A 20545-nucleotide genomic window follows, 5' to 3' on the forward strand; every position below is an offset into this window, starting at 1 on the left:
CAATCTAGACACAGATGAGGTGCCAGCTAGCTACTTTGATAAATCTCCATGCTTGTGAACAAAACACAAGTTTTGGACGGATACAAGAAATGCCCAAACTTCGTCAGCAATATATTCTTCGTAATGAGTGTCTGTCGCCATTGTGATCTCCATCTATCTTCACATGCATTATTCTGATATATCATAAGTTTGAGTCCAGCTCTTCGCTTTTTTATGAACCTTGATATATATTACCTGATTGTCCAGCTGAATTTGGTCTGTTCGATGGAGGACCTACCAGAGGCTCTGGTGAAAGAGATTGTCAAGAGGATCACCAGGACAAGTGATCTCAATTGTCTTTCCCTCGTGTCAAAGCAGCTCTACAAGATAGAGGGGAATCAAAGGGGTGCTATCCGTGTTGGTTCCGATCTTTGCACTGCTACAGAAGCACTGACATCATTGTGCGCCCGGTTCCCAAATCTGCAGAAAGTGGAAACCGATTACTCTGGTTGGATACCTGGACATGGAAAGCAGCTGGACAACAAAGGCCTTTCTGTGTTTTCATCTCACTGTTCCTCGCTGGTTGACCTCACCTTAAGCTTCTGCTCATGCATCGATGACTCTGGGCTTGCTTGTTTGGCTTATTGCAAAACATTGGTGTCTCTCAGGCTCAACTCCGCACCAAAAATAACGTCAGTTGGGCTTTTCTCGATTGCAGTTGGCTGCACAAGTCTATCTGCTCTCCACCTTATTGGTTGCAAGAAAATTGACAGTGTAGAGTGGCTGGAATAACTTGGTAGGGATGGACCATTGTGCGCCCGCTTCCCAAATCTGCAGAAAGTGGAAATCGATTATGCTGGTTGGAGACCTGGACATGGAAAGCAGCTGGATAACAAAGGCCTTTCTGTGATTTCATCTCACTGTTCCTCACTGATTGACTTCACCTTAAGCTTCTGCTCACATATCGATGACGCTGGGCTTGGTTGCCTAGCGAATTGCAAGAAATTGGTGTCTCTCAGGCTGAACTCCACACCACAAATAACTTCAATTGGGCTTTTCTCGGTTGCAGTTGGTTGCACAAGTCTATCTGCTCTCCACCTTATTGGTTGCGATGAAATCGACAATGTAGAGTGGCTGGAATACCTTGGTAGGGATGGATCGTTGGAAGAGCTTGTAGTGAAGAATTGCAAAGGAATCAATCATCATGACTTCATAAAGTTTGGTCCAGGATGGATGAAGCTCCAGAAGTTTGAGTTTGAGGGCAAAAAAGGAAGATATGATTGTATTACAGGTGATGTGGTCTATGGCTCCACGTATGATGCTCACGGCATGGATTTGTATGATTTCTGCTGTGAGAGTTTGAAGGATTTAAGGTTGGCGCGTATTGAAACTTGGCCAGAAGCAGGACTTCGTGTTGTCCTAGGGAAGTGTAAAACATTGGAGAAGCTTTGCCTTGAGTATGTTTGTGCCCTAAATGACAATGACATGATTGCATTATCTCGGAGCTGCAGCAACCTTAAAAGCATCTCACTTTGGCTCAACCTGCAGCTTTACTCTAGTGATGTCGGCTATTGTGAAACCAGGACGTCATTTACCGACAACAGCCTTTACGCTCTAGCCCTCAATTGGCGTATGCTTCAGACGGTAGACCTCAGCTTTACAGGATGTTCCCCTGACTGGCCATCAGAAATAGGATTCACACAGCAGGGTTTTCTGGCGCTCATTCAGTCCTGCCCGATTCGTGTTCTTGTGCTAAATACCGCCAACTTCTTTGATGACGAGGGGATGAAGGTTCTCTCATCCTCACCACATCTGGAGAAACTTCAGCTTATATTGTGTCATGCGGTAACTGATGCTGGGATGCGCTTCATTGCGCACACCCCAGGCTTGAGTAATCTCACACTTCAGTTGTGTCATTACGTTACTGATGTTGGAGTGGCTGAACTAAGGCGTGCACATAAGTTAGAGTCTTTGGTCATTGAGTGTTGTGGTGAGGTTTCTCTGCAAGCTGCGCAGGGTGTCGCCAAGTCAGTTCACTACTCCAGCAACTATTCAGATGACCTTAGGAAGAGAATTGACCTTGGCGGCTATTGGTGAAGTGGTCTCCAAAATTTTCAGTATAAATTTGCTGCTGAAGACATTAAGTTGTTCCGTGTGCATCATTGGACAAGGTTGTGTGCATCATCCGACCTAGATTCACTTGTGTGGAATTTCTATTGCCTTCTACCTTTACTGCTATGGTTTTTCTGTATGACAGTCTAATGATGATGATCTTTGGACGGCATCTGGTGAATGAAACTTTAATAGTAGTCACCACTCGTGTAGTGTAATTCTAGTTGCGTAATTTCTACTATATATAGCTGTTTTGTAATCCACACAAATCGGCCCCAAGATTCCCTGTTTTTGCCTGTTGGGTTGTATTGTTTCTAGGGTTAATTATCCTTTTGCCCTCAGTGGTGTCCATGTGCTCAGTTTTGCCCTCAGATGCAAATTGTCCTCAGTTTTGCCCCTAGTCCGAGCACAGCAACTACGACGAGGCCAAACGGCCATATTTGAGTCCATTCCGTCCGCCGGCGTTAGTAGTTGTGGGTCCGGAGCTTACACGTGGGACCGCGTGGACGTGGGTCCGGAGCTGACATGTAGGGCCCTGCAACTAAATCCCCAAATCATTCTAGCTCACACCCATCTGCCCGGCCGGCTGTCGTGCGCCGCCGCCGCCGCCACCTGCGTCGCGGCCAGCACCTGCCCCACCACCAGCTGCACGCCCTGCTCCGCCGCTACCTCCCTGCGCCTACGCTCCACGGCTCATTGTGACGCCCACCACCTTCCTGCGACGCCACGGGTGGGGCGCCGGCCACCTTCTCGATTCGCGGCGCGGCCTCCTTCCGTGCGCCCTCCGGAGCGCTCAAAGGTGGGGGGCTGCTGGAGCTATTTGAACTAGGAGGAAGAACCCTAGGGCGAAATGGTGAGCAGCGGCGACCCCGGAGTATTTGGCGAGGCAGGCATCGGGCCGGAGATCCGCCGCGTCCATGACTGGGTTCCCAAGGGGTAAGTCTCGCCTCTTGTTTAGATTGAGCTTAGTTGTGCATTTGAACACTCGATTCGAGTAGGTTTGCCCAATTAGTGTGCTGATTGCGTCTCTGTTTTTCGCCGGTTAGGATGGAGTTGCGGTTTGCTTTCATGGTGCACATTAGAAGGGACCGGTACATGTTCGATGCAAAGGATAAGAAGAAATACCAAGGAGGTTTTGATTATCGGTTGCCAATGGCTAGTAATTGGAGTTTCAGACAATTTGGGGAGGTAATTTGTAGCCAATATCCTTGGGGTTTGCTTGATGAAGTGGTTTACAAATACTATGATGGGGAAAAGAATTGGGTGACAGTTAATAATGATGAAGAGCTAGCTACCATGTTTGTTAGGCATAAAGAGAAAGATAATTTCCATGTGAGGCTGCAAGTTGATGTGCTTGAGCAGGCATTTGGACCTAGGATGGCGGGTGTAACATCTCGGGGAGAATCAAGTCATCGTAATGGCATCTCTAGCCAGAACAGTTCAGTTGGTGCACGGCGACGTGGTGGCTCAACAAGTGTGGGCAACAGCAGTAGGGTCCCCCTTGAAGTGGAGCCTGATGGCTACAATTCTGGGGTTGATGAAGAGAAGTTATATTCTGATGTTATTCAGAATTTACGACGGGCACCTCGGGCTGAAAACCAAGATGAGGCTCACAATGCAGTCCGTGTGGATGATGACGCGATGGGTGAGGACGAAGACCTTGCAGCTGTTGAATGGGACCCTTTGAACCCTCAAATGGAAGAAGGTACAGTTTTTGCATCCATGAATGAGTGTAGAAATGCACTTGTGACATACTGCATCAAGGTAGAACGTACTTTCAAAGTTGACAAGAGCGATCAAGTACGTTACAGAGTGCACTGTCCGACTGAGGGTTGTCCATGGAGGCTGCTTGCAGCTAAAATGCAGAATAGCACTAATGTTCAGGTCAAAGTGAATCCTTTTAAGCACACATGTCAGGAATCAACCCTTAGGAAGGATACAATCAGTAGAGCCAAGTCAAGATGGGTGGCAGAAGAAGTAAAAAAGTGGGTGAAAGAAACAGCAAGTGGGTCCAAAGGAATTGCAGAAGAACATCAAAGATAAGTTCAAGATAGATTTACCATACATGAGGTTGTTCAATGGTAAACAACATGCTATGGATTCTATTTATGGTAACTGGCAGGAAAGTTTTCAATTGTTGTATTCATTCAAAGGTGAAGTGGAGAGGACAAGCCCAGGTAGTATTGTAGATATTGATCACCACACCGTGGAGTACACATTCAGGGGAGTAACAAAGACCAAGGAATGTTTTAGAAGGGTTTTTGTCTGCTTTGAGGCTTGTCGCCGGGGTTTTTTGGCAGGCTGCAGGCCTTATTTGGCTATTGATGCCACTTTTCTCACAGGAAGGTTTAAAGGACAGTTAGTAGCAGCTTGTGCAGTTGATGCACATAGTTTTGTATTTCCAGTTGCCTATGGTGTGCTAGAGACAGAGTCTGAGGAGAGCTGGACTTGGTTTTGGCATAATCTCCGCCGGGCTATTGCACATCCCAATGGGTTGGTCATTCATACAGATGCCTGCAAAGGTTTAGAAGTGGCCGTGGACAATGTATTCCCTGGAGTAGAGCATAGGGAATGCATGCGTCACCTTGCTGCAAATTTCATGAAGAAATTCAAAGGAAAGGTGTATACCGACAATTTATGGCCAGCATCTTTGACATGCAGTGTGAAGAAGCACAACTACCACTTGAGGCAGTTATACATGAATCCTAAAGTGAAAGAATACTTGGAAACACACCACTCCAAGTTATGGGCCAGAAGCCAATTCAGTGAAGTGAGCAAAGTTGACTATGTGCACAATAATCTAGCAGAGTCTTTCAACTCAACGATCCGGAAACTAAAGGGTCATTATGTGGTGGATTTGCTTGACAGGATAAGGATAGAATACATGCAGAAATTTCATTATCGTGCAAGAATAGCCGAGGCAAAATTCATTGGCCACATTATCATCCCTGCCGTGATGAATGAACTGAAGCAGAAGACAACAGGCTTGGAAATGAACATGACGCTTTGCTCGGGTTGTTGGAAATATGCCCTAGAGGCTATAATAAATTGATTATTATTATATTTCCTTGTTCATGATAATCGTTTATTATCCATGCTAGAATTGTATTGATAGGAAACTCAGATACATGTGTGGATACATAGACAACACCATGTCCCTAGTAAGCCTCTAGTTGACTAGCTCGTTAATCAATGGATGGTTACGGTTTCCTGACCATGGACATTGGATGTCGTTGATAACGGGATCACATCATTAGGAGAATGATGTGATGGACAAGACCCAATCCTAAGCCTAGCACAAGATCATGTAGTTCGTATGCTAAAGCTTTTCTAATGTCAAGTATCATTTCCTTAGACCATGAGATTGTGCAACTCCCGGATACCATAGGAGTGCTTTGGGTGTGCCAAACGTCACAACGAAACTGGGTGGCTATAAAGGTACACTACGGGTATCTCTGAAAGTGTCTGTTGGGTTGGCACGAATCGAGATTGGGATTTTGTCACTCCGTGTAAACGGAGAGGTATCTCTGGGCCCACTCGGTAGGACATCATCATAATGTGCACAATGTGACCAAGGGGTTGATCACGGGATGATGTGTTACGGAACGAGTAAAGAGACTTGCCGGTAACGAGATTGAACAAGGTATCGGTATACCAACGATCGAATCTCGGGCAAGTACCATACCGCTAGACAAAGGGAATTGTATACGGGATTGATTGAGTCCTTGACATCGTGTTCATCCGATGAGATCATCGCGGAACATGTGGGAGCCAACATGGGTATCCAGATCCTGCTGTTGGTTATTGACCGGAGAACATCTCGGTCATGACTACATGTCTCCCGAACCCGTAGGGTCTACACACTTAAGGTTCGATGACGCTAGGGTTATAAAGGAAGTTTGTATGTGGTTACCGAATGTTGTTTGGAGTCCCAGATGAGATCCCGGACGTCACGAGGAGTTCCGGAATGGTCCGGAGGTAAAGATTTATATATAGGAAGTCCTGTTTCGGCCATCGGGACAAGTTTCGGGGTCATCGGTATTGTACCGGGACCACCGGAAGGGTCCCGGGGGCCCACCGGGTGGGGCCACCTGCCCCGAGGGGCCACATGGGCTGTAGGGGGTGTGCCTTGGCCTACATGGGCCAAGGGCACCAGCCCCTAGAGGCCCATGCGCCAAGATATAGGAAAAAGGGGAGAGTCCTAAAGGGGGAAGGCACCTCCGAGGTGCCTTGGGGAGGATGGACTCCTCCCCCCCTCTTAGCCGCACCCCTTCCTTGGAGGAAGGGGCAAGGCTGCGCCTCCCCCCTCTCCCCTGCCCCTATATATAGTGGAGGGGAGGGAGGGCATCCATACCTGAGCCCTTGGCGCCTCCCTCCCTCCCGTGACACCTCCTCCTCTCCCGTAGGTGCTTGGCGAAGCCCTGCAGGATTGCCACACTCCTCCATCACCACCACGCCGTTGTGCTGCTGCTGGATGGAGTCTTCCTCAACCTCTCCCTCTCTCCTTGCTGGATCAAGGCGTGGGAGACATCGTCGAGCTGTACGTGTGTTGAACGCGGAGGTGCCGTCCGTTCGGCACTAGGATCATCGGTGATCTGAATCACGACGAGTACGACTCCATCAACCCCGTTCACTTGAACGCTTCCGCTTAGCGATCTACAAGGGTATGTAGATGCACTCTCCTTCCCCTCGTTGCTAGTCTCTCCATAGATAGATCTTGGTGACACGTAGGAAAATTTTTGAATTTCTGCTACGTTCCCCAACAGTGGCATCATGAGCTAGGTCTATTGCATAGATTCTTTGCACGAGTAGAACACAAAGTAGTTGTGGGCGTCGATATTGTTCAATATGCCTGCTGTTACTAGTCTTATCTTGATTCGGCGGCATCGTGGGATGAAGCGGCCCGGACCAACCTTACACGTACGCTTACGTGAGACCGGTTCCACCGACAAACATGCACTAGTTGCATAAGGTGGCTGGCGGGTGTCTGTCTCTCCCACTTTAGTCGGATCGGATTCGATGAAAAGGGTCCTTATGAAGGGTAAATAGCAATTGGCATATCACGTTGTGGTTCATGCGTAGGTAAGAAACGTTCTTGCTAGAAACCCATAGCAGCCACGTAAAACATGCAAACAACAATTAGAGGACGTCTAACTTGTTTTTGCAGGGTATGCTATGTGATGTGATATGGCCAAAAAGGATGTGATGAATGATATATGTGATGTATGAGATTGATCATGTTCTTGTCATAGGAATCACGACTTGCATGTCGATGAGTATGACAACCGGCAGGAGCCATAGGAGTTGTCTTTATTTATTTGTGACCTGCGTGTCAACTTAAACGTCATGTAATTACTTTACTTTATTGCTAACCGTTAGCCATAGTAGTAGAAGTAATAGTTGGCGAGGCAACTTCATGAAGACACGATGATGGAGATCATGATGATGGAGATCATGGTGTCATGCCGGTGACGATGATGATCATGGAGCCCCGAAGATGGAGATCAAAAGGAGCAAAGTGATGATGGCCATATCATGTCACTATTTGATTGCATGTGATGTTTATCATGTTTATACATCTTATTTGCTTAGAACGACGGTAGTAAATAAGATGATCCCTTACAACAATTTCAAGAAGTGTTCTCCCCTAACTGTGCACCGTTGCGACATTTCGTGTTTCGAAGCACCACGTGATGATCGGGTGTTAGATTCTAACGTTCACATACAACGGGTGTAAGACAGATTTACACACGCGAAACACTTAGGGTTAACTTGACGAGCCTAGCATGTACAGACATGGCCTCGGAACACGGAGACCGAAAGGTCGAACATGAGTCGTATAGAAGATACGATGAACATGAAGATGTTCACCGATGATGACTAGTCCGTCTCACGTGATGATCGGACACGGCCTAGTTTGACTCGGATCATGTAATCACTTAGATGACTAGAGGGATGTCTATCTGAGTGGGATTTCATAAGATGAACTTAATTATCCTGAACATAGTCAAAAGGTTTTTGCAAATTATGTCGTAGCTCACGCTATAGTTCTACTGTTTAGATATGTTCCTAGAGAAAAATTAGTTGAAAGTTGATAGTAGCAATTATGCGGACTAGGTCCGTAAACTGAGGATTGTCCTCATTGCTTCATAGAAGGCTTATGTCCTTAATGCACCGCTCAGTGTGCTGAACCTCGAACGTTGTCTGTGGTTGTTGCGAACATCTGACATACACGTTTTGATAACTACGTGATAGTTCAGTTAAACGGTTTAGAGTTGAGGCACCAAAGACGTTTTTGAAACATCGCGAAACATATGAGATGTTTTGAGGGCTGAAATTGGGATTTCAGGCTCGTGCCCATGTCAAGAGGTATAAGACCTCCGATGACTTTCTTAACCTGCAAACTAAGGAGAAAAGCTCAATTGTTGAGCTTGTGCTCAGATTGTCTGAGTACAACAATCATTTGAATCGAGTGGGAGTCGATCTTCCAGATAAGACAGTGATGGTTCTCCAAAGTCATTGCCACCAAGCTGTTAGAGCTTTGTGATGAACTATAACATATCAGGGATAGATATGATGATCCTTGAGGTATTCGCGATGTTTGACACCGCGAAAGTAGAAATCAAGAAGGAGCATCAATTGTTGATGGTTGGTGGAATCACTAGTTTCAAGAAGGGCAAGGGCAAGAAGGGATACTTCATGAAACGGCAAATCAGCTGCTGCTCTAGTGAAGAAACCCAAGGTAAAACCCAAACCTGAGACTAAGTGCTTCTGTAATAAGGGGAACAACCACTAGAGCAGAATTACCCTAGATACTTGGTAGATAAGAAGGCTGGCAAGGTCGATAGAAGTATATTGGATATACATTGTGTTAATGTGTACTTTGCTAGTACTCCTAGTAGCACCAGGGTATTAGATACCGGTTCGGTTGCTAAGTGTTAGTAACTCGAAACAAAAGGCTACGGAATAAACGGAGACTAGCTAAAGGTGAGCTGACGATATGTGTTGGAAGTTTTTCCAAGCTTGATATGATCAAGCATCGCACGCTCCCTCTACCAAAGAGATTGGTGTTAAACCTAAATAATTGTTATTTGGTGTTTGCGTTGAGCATAGACATGATTGGTTTACGTCTATCGCAATACGGTTATTCATTTAAGGAGAATAATGGTTACTCTGTTTACTTGAATAATACCTTCAATGGTCTTACACCTAAAATGAATGGTTTATTAAATCTCGATCGTAGTGATACACATGTTCATGCCAAAAGATAGTAATGATAGTACCACCTACTTGTGGCACTGCCACGTAAGTCATATCGGTATAAAACGCATGAAGAAGCTCCATATTGATGGATCTTTGGGCTCACTCGTTTTTGAAAAGTTTGAGACATGCGAACCATGTCTATTGGTGTATATGCATGAAGAAACTCCATGCAAATGGACCATTTTGACTCACTTGATTTTGACTCACTTGGGACATGCAAATCATACCACATGGGCAAGATGACTGAAAAGCCTCGTTTTCAGTAAGATGGAACAAGATAGCAACTTGTTGGAAGTAACACATTTTGATGTGTACAGTCCAATGAGTGCTGAGGCATGCAGTGAATATCGTTATGTTCTTAATTCACAGATGATTCGAGTAGATGTTGAGTATATTTACTTGATGAATCACGAGTCTGAATTATTGAAAGGTTCAAGTAATTTCAGTGTGAAGTTGAAAGATCATCGTGACAAGAGGATAAAAGATCTATGATATGATCATAGAGATGAATATCTGAATCACGAGTTTGGCACAGAATTAAGACATTGTGGAAATTGTTTCACAACTGATACAGCCTGGAACACCGTAGTGTGATGGTGTGTCCAAACGTCATAGTTGCACCCTATTGGATATGGTGCATACCATGATGTCTCTTATCGAGTTACCACTATCGTTCATGGGTTAGGCATTAGAGACAACCACATTCACTTTAAATAGGGCACCACATAATTTCGTTGAGACGACACCGTATGAACTATGGTTTGGAGAAACCTAAGTTGCCGTTTCTTGAAAGTTTGGGATTGCGATGCTTATGTGAAAAGGTTTCAGGTTGATAAGCTCGAACCCAAAGCAGATAAAATGCATCTTCATAGGACACCCAAAAACAGTTGGGTATACCTCCTAATTCAGATCCGAAAGCAATAGGGATTGTTTCTTGAATCGGGTCCTTTTTCGAGGAAAGGTTTCTCTCGAAAGAATTGAGTGGGAGGATGGTGGAGACTTGATGAGGTTATTGAACCATCACTTCAACCAGTGTGTAGCAGGGCACAGGAAGTTGTTCCTGTGGCACCTACACCAATTGACGTAGAAGCTTATGATAGTGATCATGAAACTTCAGATCAAGTCACTCCCAAACCTCGTAGGGTGACAAAGATACGTACTACTTCAGAGTGGTACAGTAATCCTGTCTTGGAAGTCATGTTGCTAGACAACAATGAACCTACGAGCTATGGAGAAGCGATGGTGGGCCCGGATTCCGATAAATGGCTCAAGGCCATAAAACCCGAGAGAGGATCCATGTATGAAAACAAAGTGTAGACTTTGGAAGAACTACTTGATGGTCGTAAGGCTGTTAGGTACATATGGATTTTGAAAGGAAGACAGACAATGATGGTAAGTGTCACCATTGAGAAAGCTCGACTTGTCGTTAAGATGTTTTTCGACAAGTTCAAGGAGTTGACTACGATGAGACTTTCTCACTCGTAGCGATGCTAAGAGTCTGTTGGAATTATATTAGCAATTACTGCATTATTTATGAAATCTTGCAGATAGGATGTCAAAACATTGTTTCCTCGACGATTCTTGAGGAAAGGTTGTATGTGATACAACCGGAAGGTTTTGTCTATCCTGAAATATGCTAATAAGTATGCAAAGCTCCAGCAATCCTTCTGAGGACTGGAGTGAGCATCTCGGAATTGGAGTGTATGCTTTGATGATGATCAAAGATTTTGGGTGTATACAAAGTTTATGAGAAACTTGTATTTCCAAAGAAGTGAGTGGGAGCACTATAGAATTTCTGATGAGTATATGTTGTTGACATATTAATGATCAGAAATGACGTAGAATTTCTGGAAAGCATATAGGGTTATTTGGAAAGTGTTTTCAATGGAAAACCTGGATTAAGCTACTTGAACATTGAGCATCAAGATCTATAAGGATAGATCAAAACGCTTAATAGTACTTTCAAATGAGCACATGCCTTGACGTGATCTTGAAGGTGTTCAAGATGGATCAGTCAAAGAAGGAGTTCTTGCCTGAGTTGTAAGGTATGAAGTTAAGACTTAAAGCTCGACCATGGCAGAATAGAGAGAAAGGAACGAAGGTCGTCCCCTATGCTTAAGACATAGGCTCTACAGTATGCTATGCTGTGTACCGCACCTGAAGTGTGCTTTACCATGAGTTAGTCAAGGGGTACAAGAGTGATCCAAGAATGGATCACAGGACAGCGGTCAAAGTTATCCTTAGTAACTAGTGGACTAAGGAATTTTCTCAATTATGGAGGTGGTAAAAGAGTTCGTCGTAAAGGGTTACGTTGATGCAAGCTTAACACCTATCCGGATAGCTCTGAGTAGAGATACCGGATACGTATAATGGAGCAACAATTTAGAATAGCTCCAAGTAGAACAGTTATTTGGAATAGCTCCAAATAGAACGTGGTAGCTGCATCTAGGAGATGACATAGAGATTTGTAAAGCACACACGGATCTGAAAGGTTCAGACCCGTTGACTATAACCTCTCTCACAAGCATAACATGATCAAACCCAGAACTCATCGAGTGTTAATCACATGGTAAATGTGAACTAGATTATTGACTCTAGTAAACTCTTTGGGTGTTAGTCACATGGGGATGTGACCTTGAGTGTTAATCACATATCGATGTGAACTAGATTATTGACTCTAGTGCAAGTGGGAGACTGTTGGAAATATGCCCTAGAGGCAATAATAAATTGATTATTATTATATTTCCTTGTTCATGATAATCGTTTATTATCCATGCTAGAATGGTATTGATAGGAAACTCAGATACATGTGTGGATACATAGACAACACCATGTCCCTAGTAAGCCTCTAGTTGACTAGCTCGTTAATCAATGGATGGTTACGGTTTCCTGACCATGGACATTGGATGTCGTTGATAACGGGATCACATCATTAGGAGAATGATGTGATGGACAAGACCCAATCCTAAGCCTAGCACAAGATCATGTAGTTCGTATGCTAAAGCTTTTCTAATGTCAAGTATCATTTCCTTAGACCATGAGATTGTGCAACTCCCAGATACCGTAGGAGTGCTTTGGGTGTGCCAAACGTCACAACGTAACTGGGTGGCTATAAAGGTACACTACGGGTATCTCTGAAAGTGTCTGTTGGGTTGGCACGAATCGAGATTGGGATTTTGTCACTCCGTGTAAACGGAGAGGTATCTCTGGGCCCACTCGGTAGGACATCATCATAATGTGCACAATGTGACCAAGGGGTTGATCACGGGATGATGTGTTACGAAACGAGTAAAGAGACTTGCCGGTAACGAGATTGAACAAGGTATCGGTATACCAATGATCGAATCTCGGGCAAGTACCATACCGCTAGACAAAGGGAATTGTATACGGGATTGATTGAGTCCTTGACATCGTGGTTCATCCGATGAGATCATCGCGGAACATGTGGGAGCCAACATGGGTATCCAGATCCCGCTGTTGGTTATTGACCGGAGAACATCTCGGTCATGACTACATGTCTCCCGAACCCGTAGGGTCTACACACTTAAGGTTCGATGACGCTAGGGTTATAAAGGAAGTTTGTATGTGGTTACCGAATGTTTTTCGGAGTCCCGTATGAGATCCCGGACGTCACGAGGAGTTCCGGAATGGTCCGGAGGTAAAGATTTATATATAGGAAGTCCTGTTTCGGCCATCGGGACAAGTTTCGGGGTCATCGGTATTGTACCGGGACCACCGGAAGGGTCCCGGGGGCCCACCGAGTGGGGCCACCTGCCCCGGGGGGCCACATGGGCTGTAGGGGGTGCGCCTTGGCCTACATGGGCCAAGGGCACCAGCCCCTAGAGGCCCATGCGCCAAGATATAGGAAAATGGGGAGAGTCCTAAAGGGGGAAGGCACCTCCGAGGTGCCTTGGGGAGGATGGACTCCTCCCCCCCCCTCTTAGCCGCACCCCTTCCTTGGAGGAAGGGGCAAGGCTGCGCCTCCCCCCTCTCCCCTGCCCCTATATATAGTGGAGGGGAGGGAGGGCATCCATACCTGAGCCCTTGGCGCCTCCCTCCCTCCCGTGACACCTCCTCCTCTCCCGTAGGTGCTTGGCGAAGCCCTGCAGGATTGCCACGCTCCTCCATCACCACCACGCCGTTGTGCTGCTGCTGGATGGAGTCTTCCTCAACCTCTCCCTCTCTCCTTGCTGGATCAAGGCGTGGGAGACATCGTCGAGCTGTACGTGTGTTGAACGCGGAGGTGCCGTCCGTTCGGCACTAGGATCATCGGTGATCTGAATCACGACGAGTACGACTCCATCAACCCCGTTCACTTGAACGCTTCCGGTTAGCGATCTACAAGGGTATGTAGATGCACTCTCCTTCCCCTCGTTGCTAGTCTCTCCATAGATAGATCTTGGTGACACGTAGGAAAAATTTTGAATTTCTGCTACGTTCCCCAACACGGGTACCACAGCAGAGATATCATATTTGGATAAAGAGAAGAGGGAATGGAGATATCCAGTGGATTTAGAAGCTAGAACTTGCAGTTGTAGGCAATAGCAGATAACTGGGTTGCCATGCATTCATGCCTTATTTTTCATCACTTCTCTCCCAGGTCCAGCAGGGAACATACAGCAGTGTGTGCATGATTACTACTCTGTTGCAAGGTTCAAATCACATATGCTTATGCCTTGCCTGCTATGGAGGGAAAACAACAATGGGACATGGTGGACCCTGGATTCAAGCTTTGCGCTCCAGTTCTGAAGAGAGCAGCAGGTAGACCAAGGAAGAGTCGAATAAGACCTCGCAGCGAAGAAGCTGGACTTGGAGCGAGGAAGCGTAAGTGCACAAGATGTGGTGGGTCTGGTCATTTCGGTAAGTATTGTGATAACACAGTAGGTCCAGCATTCGGAGAGAGTTTCGATGAAGGCTTCGATGAAAATGTTGGTCAGCAGCCGGTTGCCTCAACAGATGATGAAAATGTTGGTCAACAGCCGGTTGCCTCAACAGATGATGAAAATGATGGTCAACAGCCGGATGATTTCAAAGATGATCCAAAATATCCTCCAAATAATGATTCAAGTGAGGCTCCAAATGGTAATCCAAGTGAGGCTCTAAATGGTGATCATGGTGATCCAAGTGAGGCTCCAAATGATGATCCAAGTGAGGCTCCAAATGGTGACCAACCTTCTGTTGTTGTGAGTTCTGCTAGGTATGTAAATCTTGCAAGGGTCAAATACTACTGTACATCTATCACTTGACACGATCTCTTTACCGTTTATGTTTGGACCCTTTATGTTTTGCACAGCTCTATGGTAAGTTTGAAGAAGACGCGCAAGGTACCGACAACCAAGAGAAGAAGAGAAGAAACAATGAGCACAAGGTGCACGAGGAGCAAAGTGATGGCAAGAAGCTCAAGGAACGGACAGAAGCCCCAACGCTATCTATGAACAATTATGAAACATTATGAATAAGGAATGATGTTGTATTATGAAACATTTATCACTTGACATGTTGTATTTCTGTTGGATGATGTTGGACCTATGTTAGAAGTATGTTTGACATGATGTTTAAATATCTGTTGGATGATGTTTGAATGAGCACATGGTTTTTCCTTTTTTTGATTTTTTTGAATTTTATTTTGCTCATTTAAATTCTGGTCAAACCTAACTTTGACCAAGATTTAAGCAAGTCTAAAACATCAAAATGAAAAACTAAGCCTGGATACTTCTTAGTCAATCCAAAATGAAGTTGTGGTGAGGTTTTTGAAATTTTCATGAAAAATGTGCTAAAAAGAGGGGTCCAAAGGTACGGTAAACGGCCTCATTTCTAAGCAAGATTTTTTTCGACCTTATCTAAATCAGCCAAATAACTTTCCTACACATATATTCTATATGTACAGACTATGTGCGCTGGTTTTTCCATTTTTTGATTTTTTTAAATTTGTTTTGCTCATTTGAATTCTGGTCAAACTTAACTTTGACCAAGATTTAAACAAGTGTAAAACATCAAAATGAAAAACTAAGCCTGGATCCTTCTTAGTCACTCCAAAATGAAGCTGTGGTGAGTTTTTTGAAATTTTCATGTTCATTTCCCCAAAACACTTCTCTTCACTTCATACAAGAGAGTTTGAGATACTCGAGATATCATACAATACACATGAACTTATCATTTAAATGTATGTAAAGCTTGTTTATCAACTTAAATCGTTAGTATATGACATAAGAAGACTATGTGCGCAGGTTTTTCATTTTTCTGATTTTTATTTAATTTATTATGCTCATTTGAAATCTGGTCAAACATAGCTTTGACTGCTCCAAACCCCTCCCAAACCCCGCTAACCCTAGCGCTGAATAAGGACCGTTCATCTAACCCTAGCGGTGATCAAGGGCCGTCGATCTAACCCTTCTAGAAGGAATCTGCGGGGAGAGGGGGGCGATCCGCGAGATGCAATCTGATTGGCTGGGAGATTGTTTTTTTAACAAATATCGGGCGCGCTGGATGGACCGTTGGGCCGTCTCGTTGTCTGGGCCTGAGACCGCAGTAAATAGCCCGTCTCAGCCTTTCCAGGCCTTGCATGCATGGAGGCGTCTACGTGGGTTTGCGCATGCGCGGGAGGCGGCGACGTGCATGCATGGAAGTGAGGCGAGCGAGGCGCGCTAGGCGAGCTAGGCTAGCGAGGCGAGCTAGGTGGTTCAGGGCAGTGGTTCAGGGCAGCGGTTCACATGCACTGCCCGGTCAAAGATGCATCGTTTTCGTGCAAAAATTTAAGTGTGCAAAACGTAACGGATACACACACGCGTCCGGATTCACACACGCACCGTTCTCATCCTTTCTCTCTTCCTCTCCCACCCACAGGCCTATAAATGGGGTGCCTCTCTTCCTTTCCCACCCACAAGCCAGATCCGATCCTCTCCAACTTCAAACACCCAAGCGACGGAGCCCTCCCCAAGCGAGACCAAGTGAAGAAGATGCAGTTCAACGGGCCGACCTTCAGCCGTCCGCCTGTGGTGCCGGAGCTGCGCTACCCACTGGGCGTGCTCGTGGAGAGGGAGCTCCGTGTGTGGGCTATTTCAAGGTGGAGGGGTTCCGTTGAACTCACCCGCGCCTTCCTCAGAGCCGGCTATGCCCACCTCCCACGGGGCTCGCCGAGGATGTTCACCCTCAACGAGGTTCGTGACCGCGGCGGCATCCTCCTACTGCTCACGGTCACCTTCACCAACCCATTTGACGCGCGCGAGCTCCTCGGCCAAGTCTTTTGGTGCGGCTGCGAGGCCATCTTCTTCACTATCTACAACATCTACACCAACTACGAGTGCATCTTCCCCGCTCCAGGCCAGATGCACTCCCTTCCCTACGACGACGAGGAGGAGGTGTGAAGATGAAGACGGTGTTGAAGGGGCGCGCGCGGCTAAGGTGGAAGAAGGAGGTCAAGATGAAGATGTTCAAGCCCGGAGTCAAGCTCGTCATGTTTGATTTTTTATTTTGTTGCTTTTCTATGTCGTGTCGTGTCGTGTCATGTTTCATCATGTGTCCGTGAACTGTCCGTGAACTTATCTAAGTTATTGTAATGGTACGGTGTGTTCCATCTTATTATGTGTGTTAAAAAATGATCGTGCCCAAACTTATCATTTCTTCCCTAAACAAGTCATGAAGTTCGAGAACTTGTGGTTTTCGGAGGGGGTGAGAAGCCCTCTGTTTCATTCAAACAAAAAGTCATGAACTAACATGTAAATTTATTCCCTTTAAATCCTAAACCAAGTGCCACTTTAACCCTAAACCAAGTGCCACTCTGACCAAAATCATGTGGTAGTGCAACATACATTTTCAACCTTCCAACCCTCCAAAATTTAAGTGCAAAATAAAGGAAAACCACTCTCACGCGTGTGCAACATTCACGGTCTCACTATTTTTTTAAAAAAATTCACAGTCTCACTATGTATACCTTCCTTCCCTACCCATGTCAAAGTCTTGCCATCTGTCCTAGCGGTTACCAGCGTAGCCCTAACCACCACAAACCCACGCGGTCCTGGGTTCGAGTCCCCAGGCGCACCAATTTTTTATGCATTTTCCACCCTTCATTTTTTAGACATATTATGTTTTTCTCAATGTAATGCCCTTAAAAAATGTTCATTTATTTTGGCACCTGGCGTAAACCTCTACCAGAGCTGAGGCATATTTTTCATAACATTTTGGTCTTTGATTTAAATCACGGTGTATTTGAATTGGATTAATTAACAGCTCCAAAAAATTTCTAACATTAATTGTTTGGCTCCGGAATAATTCAATTAGCTTCCACAAAAAGTTTCAGCATTATGATTTACTGCCTAAATTAAATCAGAATAGAAAACAGAAAAATACGCAAGAAAACCCCTGAATGGGCCTAATTGGATGCAGTTGGCCCATTAGTCTAGCCTGCACTTGGCTCTACGCTCTGAATTTGGCCCAAGAGCAACCTTTTTTTGGACAGAAAGGCAGAGCAGAGAGCTGCATTTCATTGATCAAAAGTTTCTGAATTCCTAATTTCTTCTCTTTTTTTCCAACATATTTAAATGTTGGTCACTTCTTCTCTTTTTGTTTCAACATTTAAACAACTTTAACCAACATTTAAACTAGGTGAATTTCTCAAACAATTTCAAGATTACAAATTCCTTCATAATTCATGCCTTTCCATACATTTTCAACATTACAACCAGTGCGATTACCATACCTACAAATGCCCAAAAGTATTTGCAAATGGGTATTGGTAGTGCTTGATCTTCAAGCTTCCTAACCTTCTTCTTCAACATCCTAAGCTCAATAGCTAGCTCTCTGTCAGTGCGTGCTTCGCCATCCATCTCTTCTTCCGGAGCTCGTGGTGTGGCCACTGCCGTTCGTGGCAACATGCGCAACCATTCTTCATGCTCTTCTTGCAGTTCATTCATCAGAGTCTTGGCCAGAGCATCGACCCAAAGAAAGAAGCATGTCACCTGCATGAACACTAAACAGATCAACCCATTGCTCAAACATCACGACGACGAAAATGGTGCAATTTCCCCGATTCTTACCCCATTCTCGCTGCACACGTAGAACGGACGATTCTGGTTCCTCGGTGTCTGAGAAACCCTTCGATCAACGCCCGCCCGGCACCGCGGACAGACGAAGACAGGCATGTCCACACGCGCCCGGCTCTGCATCCGCGAGGTGGCGCGGGAGCTTGAGGAAGACATGGAGCTCGGAGCCGAAGGGGATCTCAACGCCGCCGCGCCCTCCACTGCTAGCTTCCCACCGCCGCGCCCTCCACAGCTAGCTTCCCGCCGCCGTGCTCTCTCTCTCTCGCCGTGGTCACCCCCGTGCTCTCTGTCGCCGTGGTCACCACCGCTGTCGCCCGCTTATATAGCACACCCGCCAACGGCTCTCTGCTCAACGGCTCTTTGCTGGGTCCCACAAGCCACGCGTGCAACGGTCTGAATAAAATTGGCCGTTTCTGCCGCCTGGTCCCGCCTGTAAGGGCCGAGTCAAAAGGTTGACCTGACGGAGACGGCAGAGTTCACGGAACGAGTCGGTGCGCACGGACTAGGGGCAAAACTGAGCACAATTCGCATCTGAGGGCAAAACTGAGCACATGGACACCACTGAGGGCAAAAGGATAATTAACCCTTGTTTCTACTACTCTCTAAGAAATGTCGTGAACCCTTTTTACTACGCAAGGGATTTTGAAGACATATATATCTGCCTGCTATTTTCATGTGGCAGTTTTGGTATGGATGAGTGTAGTAATGGTCAATGTTTCACATGGACCTGTAGTATGAAATCGGCATGCTTGTTTTGCTGGTATTGATTCTATTTGGGGATGCCTTTTCATTGCTCCTCAAAATATATATATGTTACGAGTAGTTACTAGCATATATAATTTAGGCATATAACATAGCTATGTGCTAATTACTGGCTTCCAGAAATTTAGAGGGTGTCGTGTTTCTGTTTACATATCAAGAGTATGATGAGTGTATGAAAAAACAGAACTGATTAGACCAATTGAGAATATCTCGTCTTAAAATTGGATTTCCATGTGTTGCATCGTTCAAACTTTCTCTGCCCTATTTTTGAACCATCCATATGCAGGTTGCATGTCGCATATTCTGTTACGAGGTTAGGGGTGAATTTCTTCACTTATGATGTGTTTATGGACAACATAACATGATTGTTGTCAAGCTGTCGAGAGAATTCAGATTTTTTGAGCTTGCATCGCTACAGATGTTTGTTAATGTTAACAGTCTCATATGCAATTCATTATATTCTTGACAACAATGATACTTTTACCTCTAAAGGTTGTAGTGCTTAAGCTATGCAATTCCTTTTGGGACCTCGAGAATAAGCAAAGAAATGATAAGCGATTGACAAGGAAAGAAATTATATGCAGTTTAAAATTATTACTACTTAGTACAGTTTTAGTCTATATATATAGACCATCTGACAGATCTGTTCTGACAGCTCTGTGAAAAAGCATAAACAAATGAGCATCTGCTATTTCCAAAGCCATAATTATGCCTGTTTGCAAGCATTCAGCTGACCCAGAGTGCTTGGATTACCATGGATCGATGATGGATGATGGTGACCTCGAGGTTTAGCAATGGCAGCAGTGCTGGATCTGAAGGTTGAATTGGATGTCAATGCAGTCTCAGGGACAAAAGGCGGCGCTGCGGCAGCTCCGCCTCCCGCCACCACCTACACTACACTGCAAGGGCAACCCTCAGATTCATGAGCAAAGAAGTAATGCTATACTCATTTCTGGGGAGAAGTTCAATGCAATTTTCAACTTTTGTGGCTATCAAGCCTGCCATCAAAGTTCGGTTGTATTTACGCCTATGTAACTTTAGGGCGAGATGAATGACTTTTGAAGAAGCAATAATGCTAAATCAAGGGCAAAAAAGAGAATGGAGGTAGAGGGGAAGGATGGACGGAGAGAAATATGCCACATTGTCTTCTTACAAGGAGAGGGTGGTTCAAGAGACCCGATGATTCCTTTAATAGATCAGCATATGGCCATTTGGTTTCGGAGATCAAAAGTTACTTGAGCGATAGGGTTGTTATTCTTGTTAAGATCCTTCGTGAACGGAATAGGGTTGCACATTGTTTAGCGAACTTTGGTAGATGTGGTGGTAGCACAGCCTGTTGGTTGGGTCAACCACCTCCATGCATCAGCAATTTAGTCGCTGAAGATTGTAAC

At 45.3% G+C, this 20545-nt stretch overlaps 1 protein-coding gene across 1 annotated transcript; it reads left to right on the forward strand.

Moving 5' to 3' along the window:
• Window positions 1–264: 264 nt before the first annotated feature.
• LOC119349938 (F-box/LRR-repeat protein 14-like) lies at window positions 265–2076 on the forward strand. Its single transcript, XM_037618024.1, has 2 exons — window positions 265–751; window positions 1109–2076. Exons 1-2 carry the CDS (start codon window positions 265–267, stop codon window positions 2074–2076), a joined length of 1455 nt encoding a protein of 484 aa, XP_037473921.1.
• The last annotated feature ends 18469 nt before the right edge of the window (window positions 2077–20545 follow it).

Source organism: Triticum dicoccoides, chromosome 1B, assembly GCF_002162155.2.
Source record: "Triticum dicoccoides isolate Atlit2015 ecotype Zavitan chromosome 1B, WEW_v2.0, whole genome shotgun sequence".
In the NCBI taxonomy this organism is placed as follows: Eukaryota; Viridiplantae; Streptophyta; class Magnoliopsida; order Poales; family Poaceae; genus Triticum; species Triticum dicoccoides.

Bases quoted from the DNA above. Each gene is read 5' to 3' on its own strand.
- LOC119349938 (XM_037618024.1), top strand. From the start codon at position 265: ATGGAGGACCTACCAGAGGCTCTGGTGAAAGAGATTGTCAAGAGGATC. The intron at 752-1,108 runs GTGTAGAGTGGC...TCGACAATGTAG, and splicing joins TGGTTGCAAGAAAATTGACA to AGTGGCTGGAATACCTTGGT.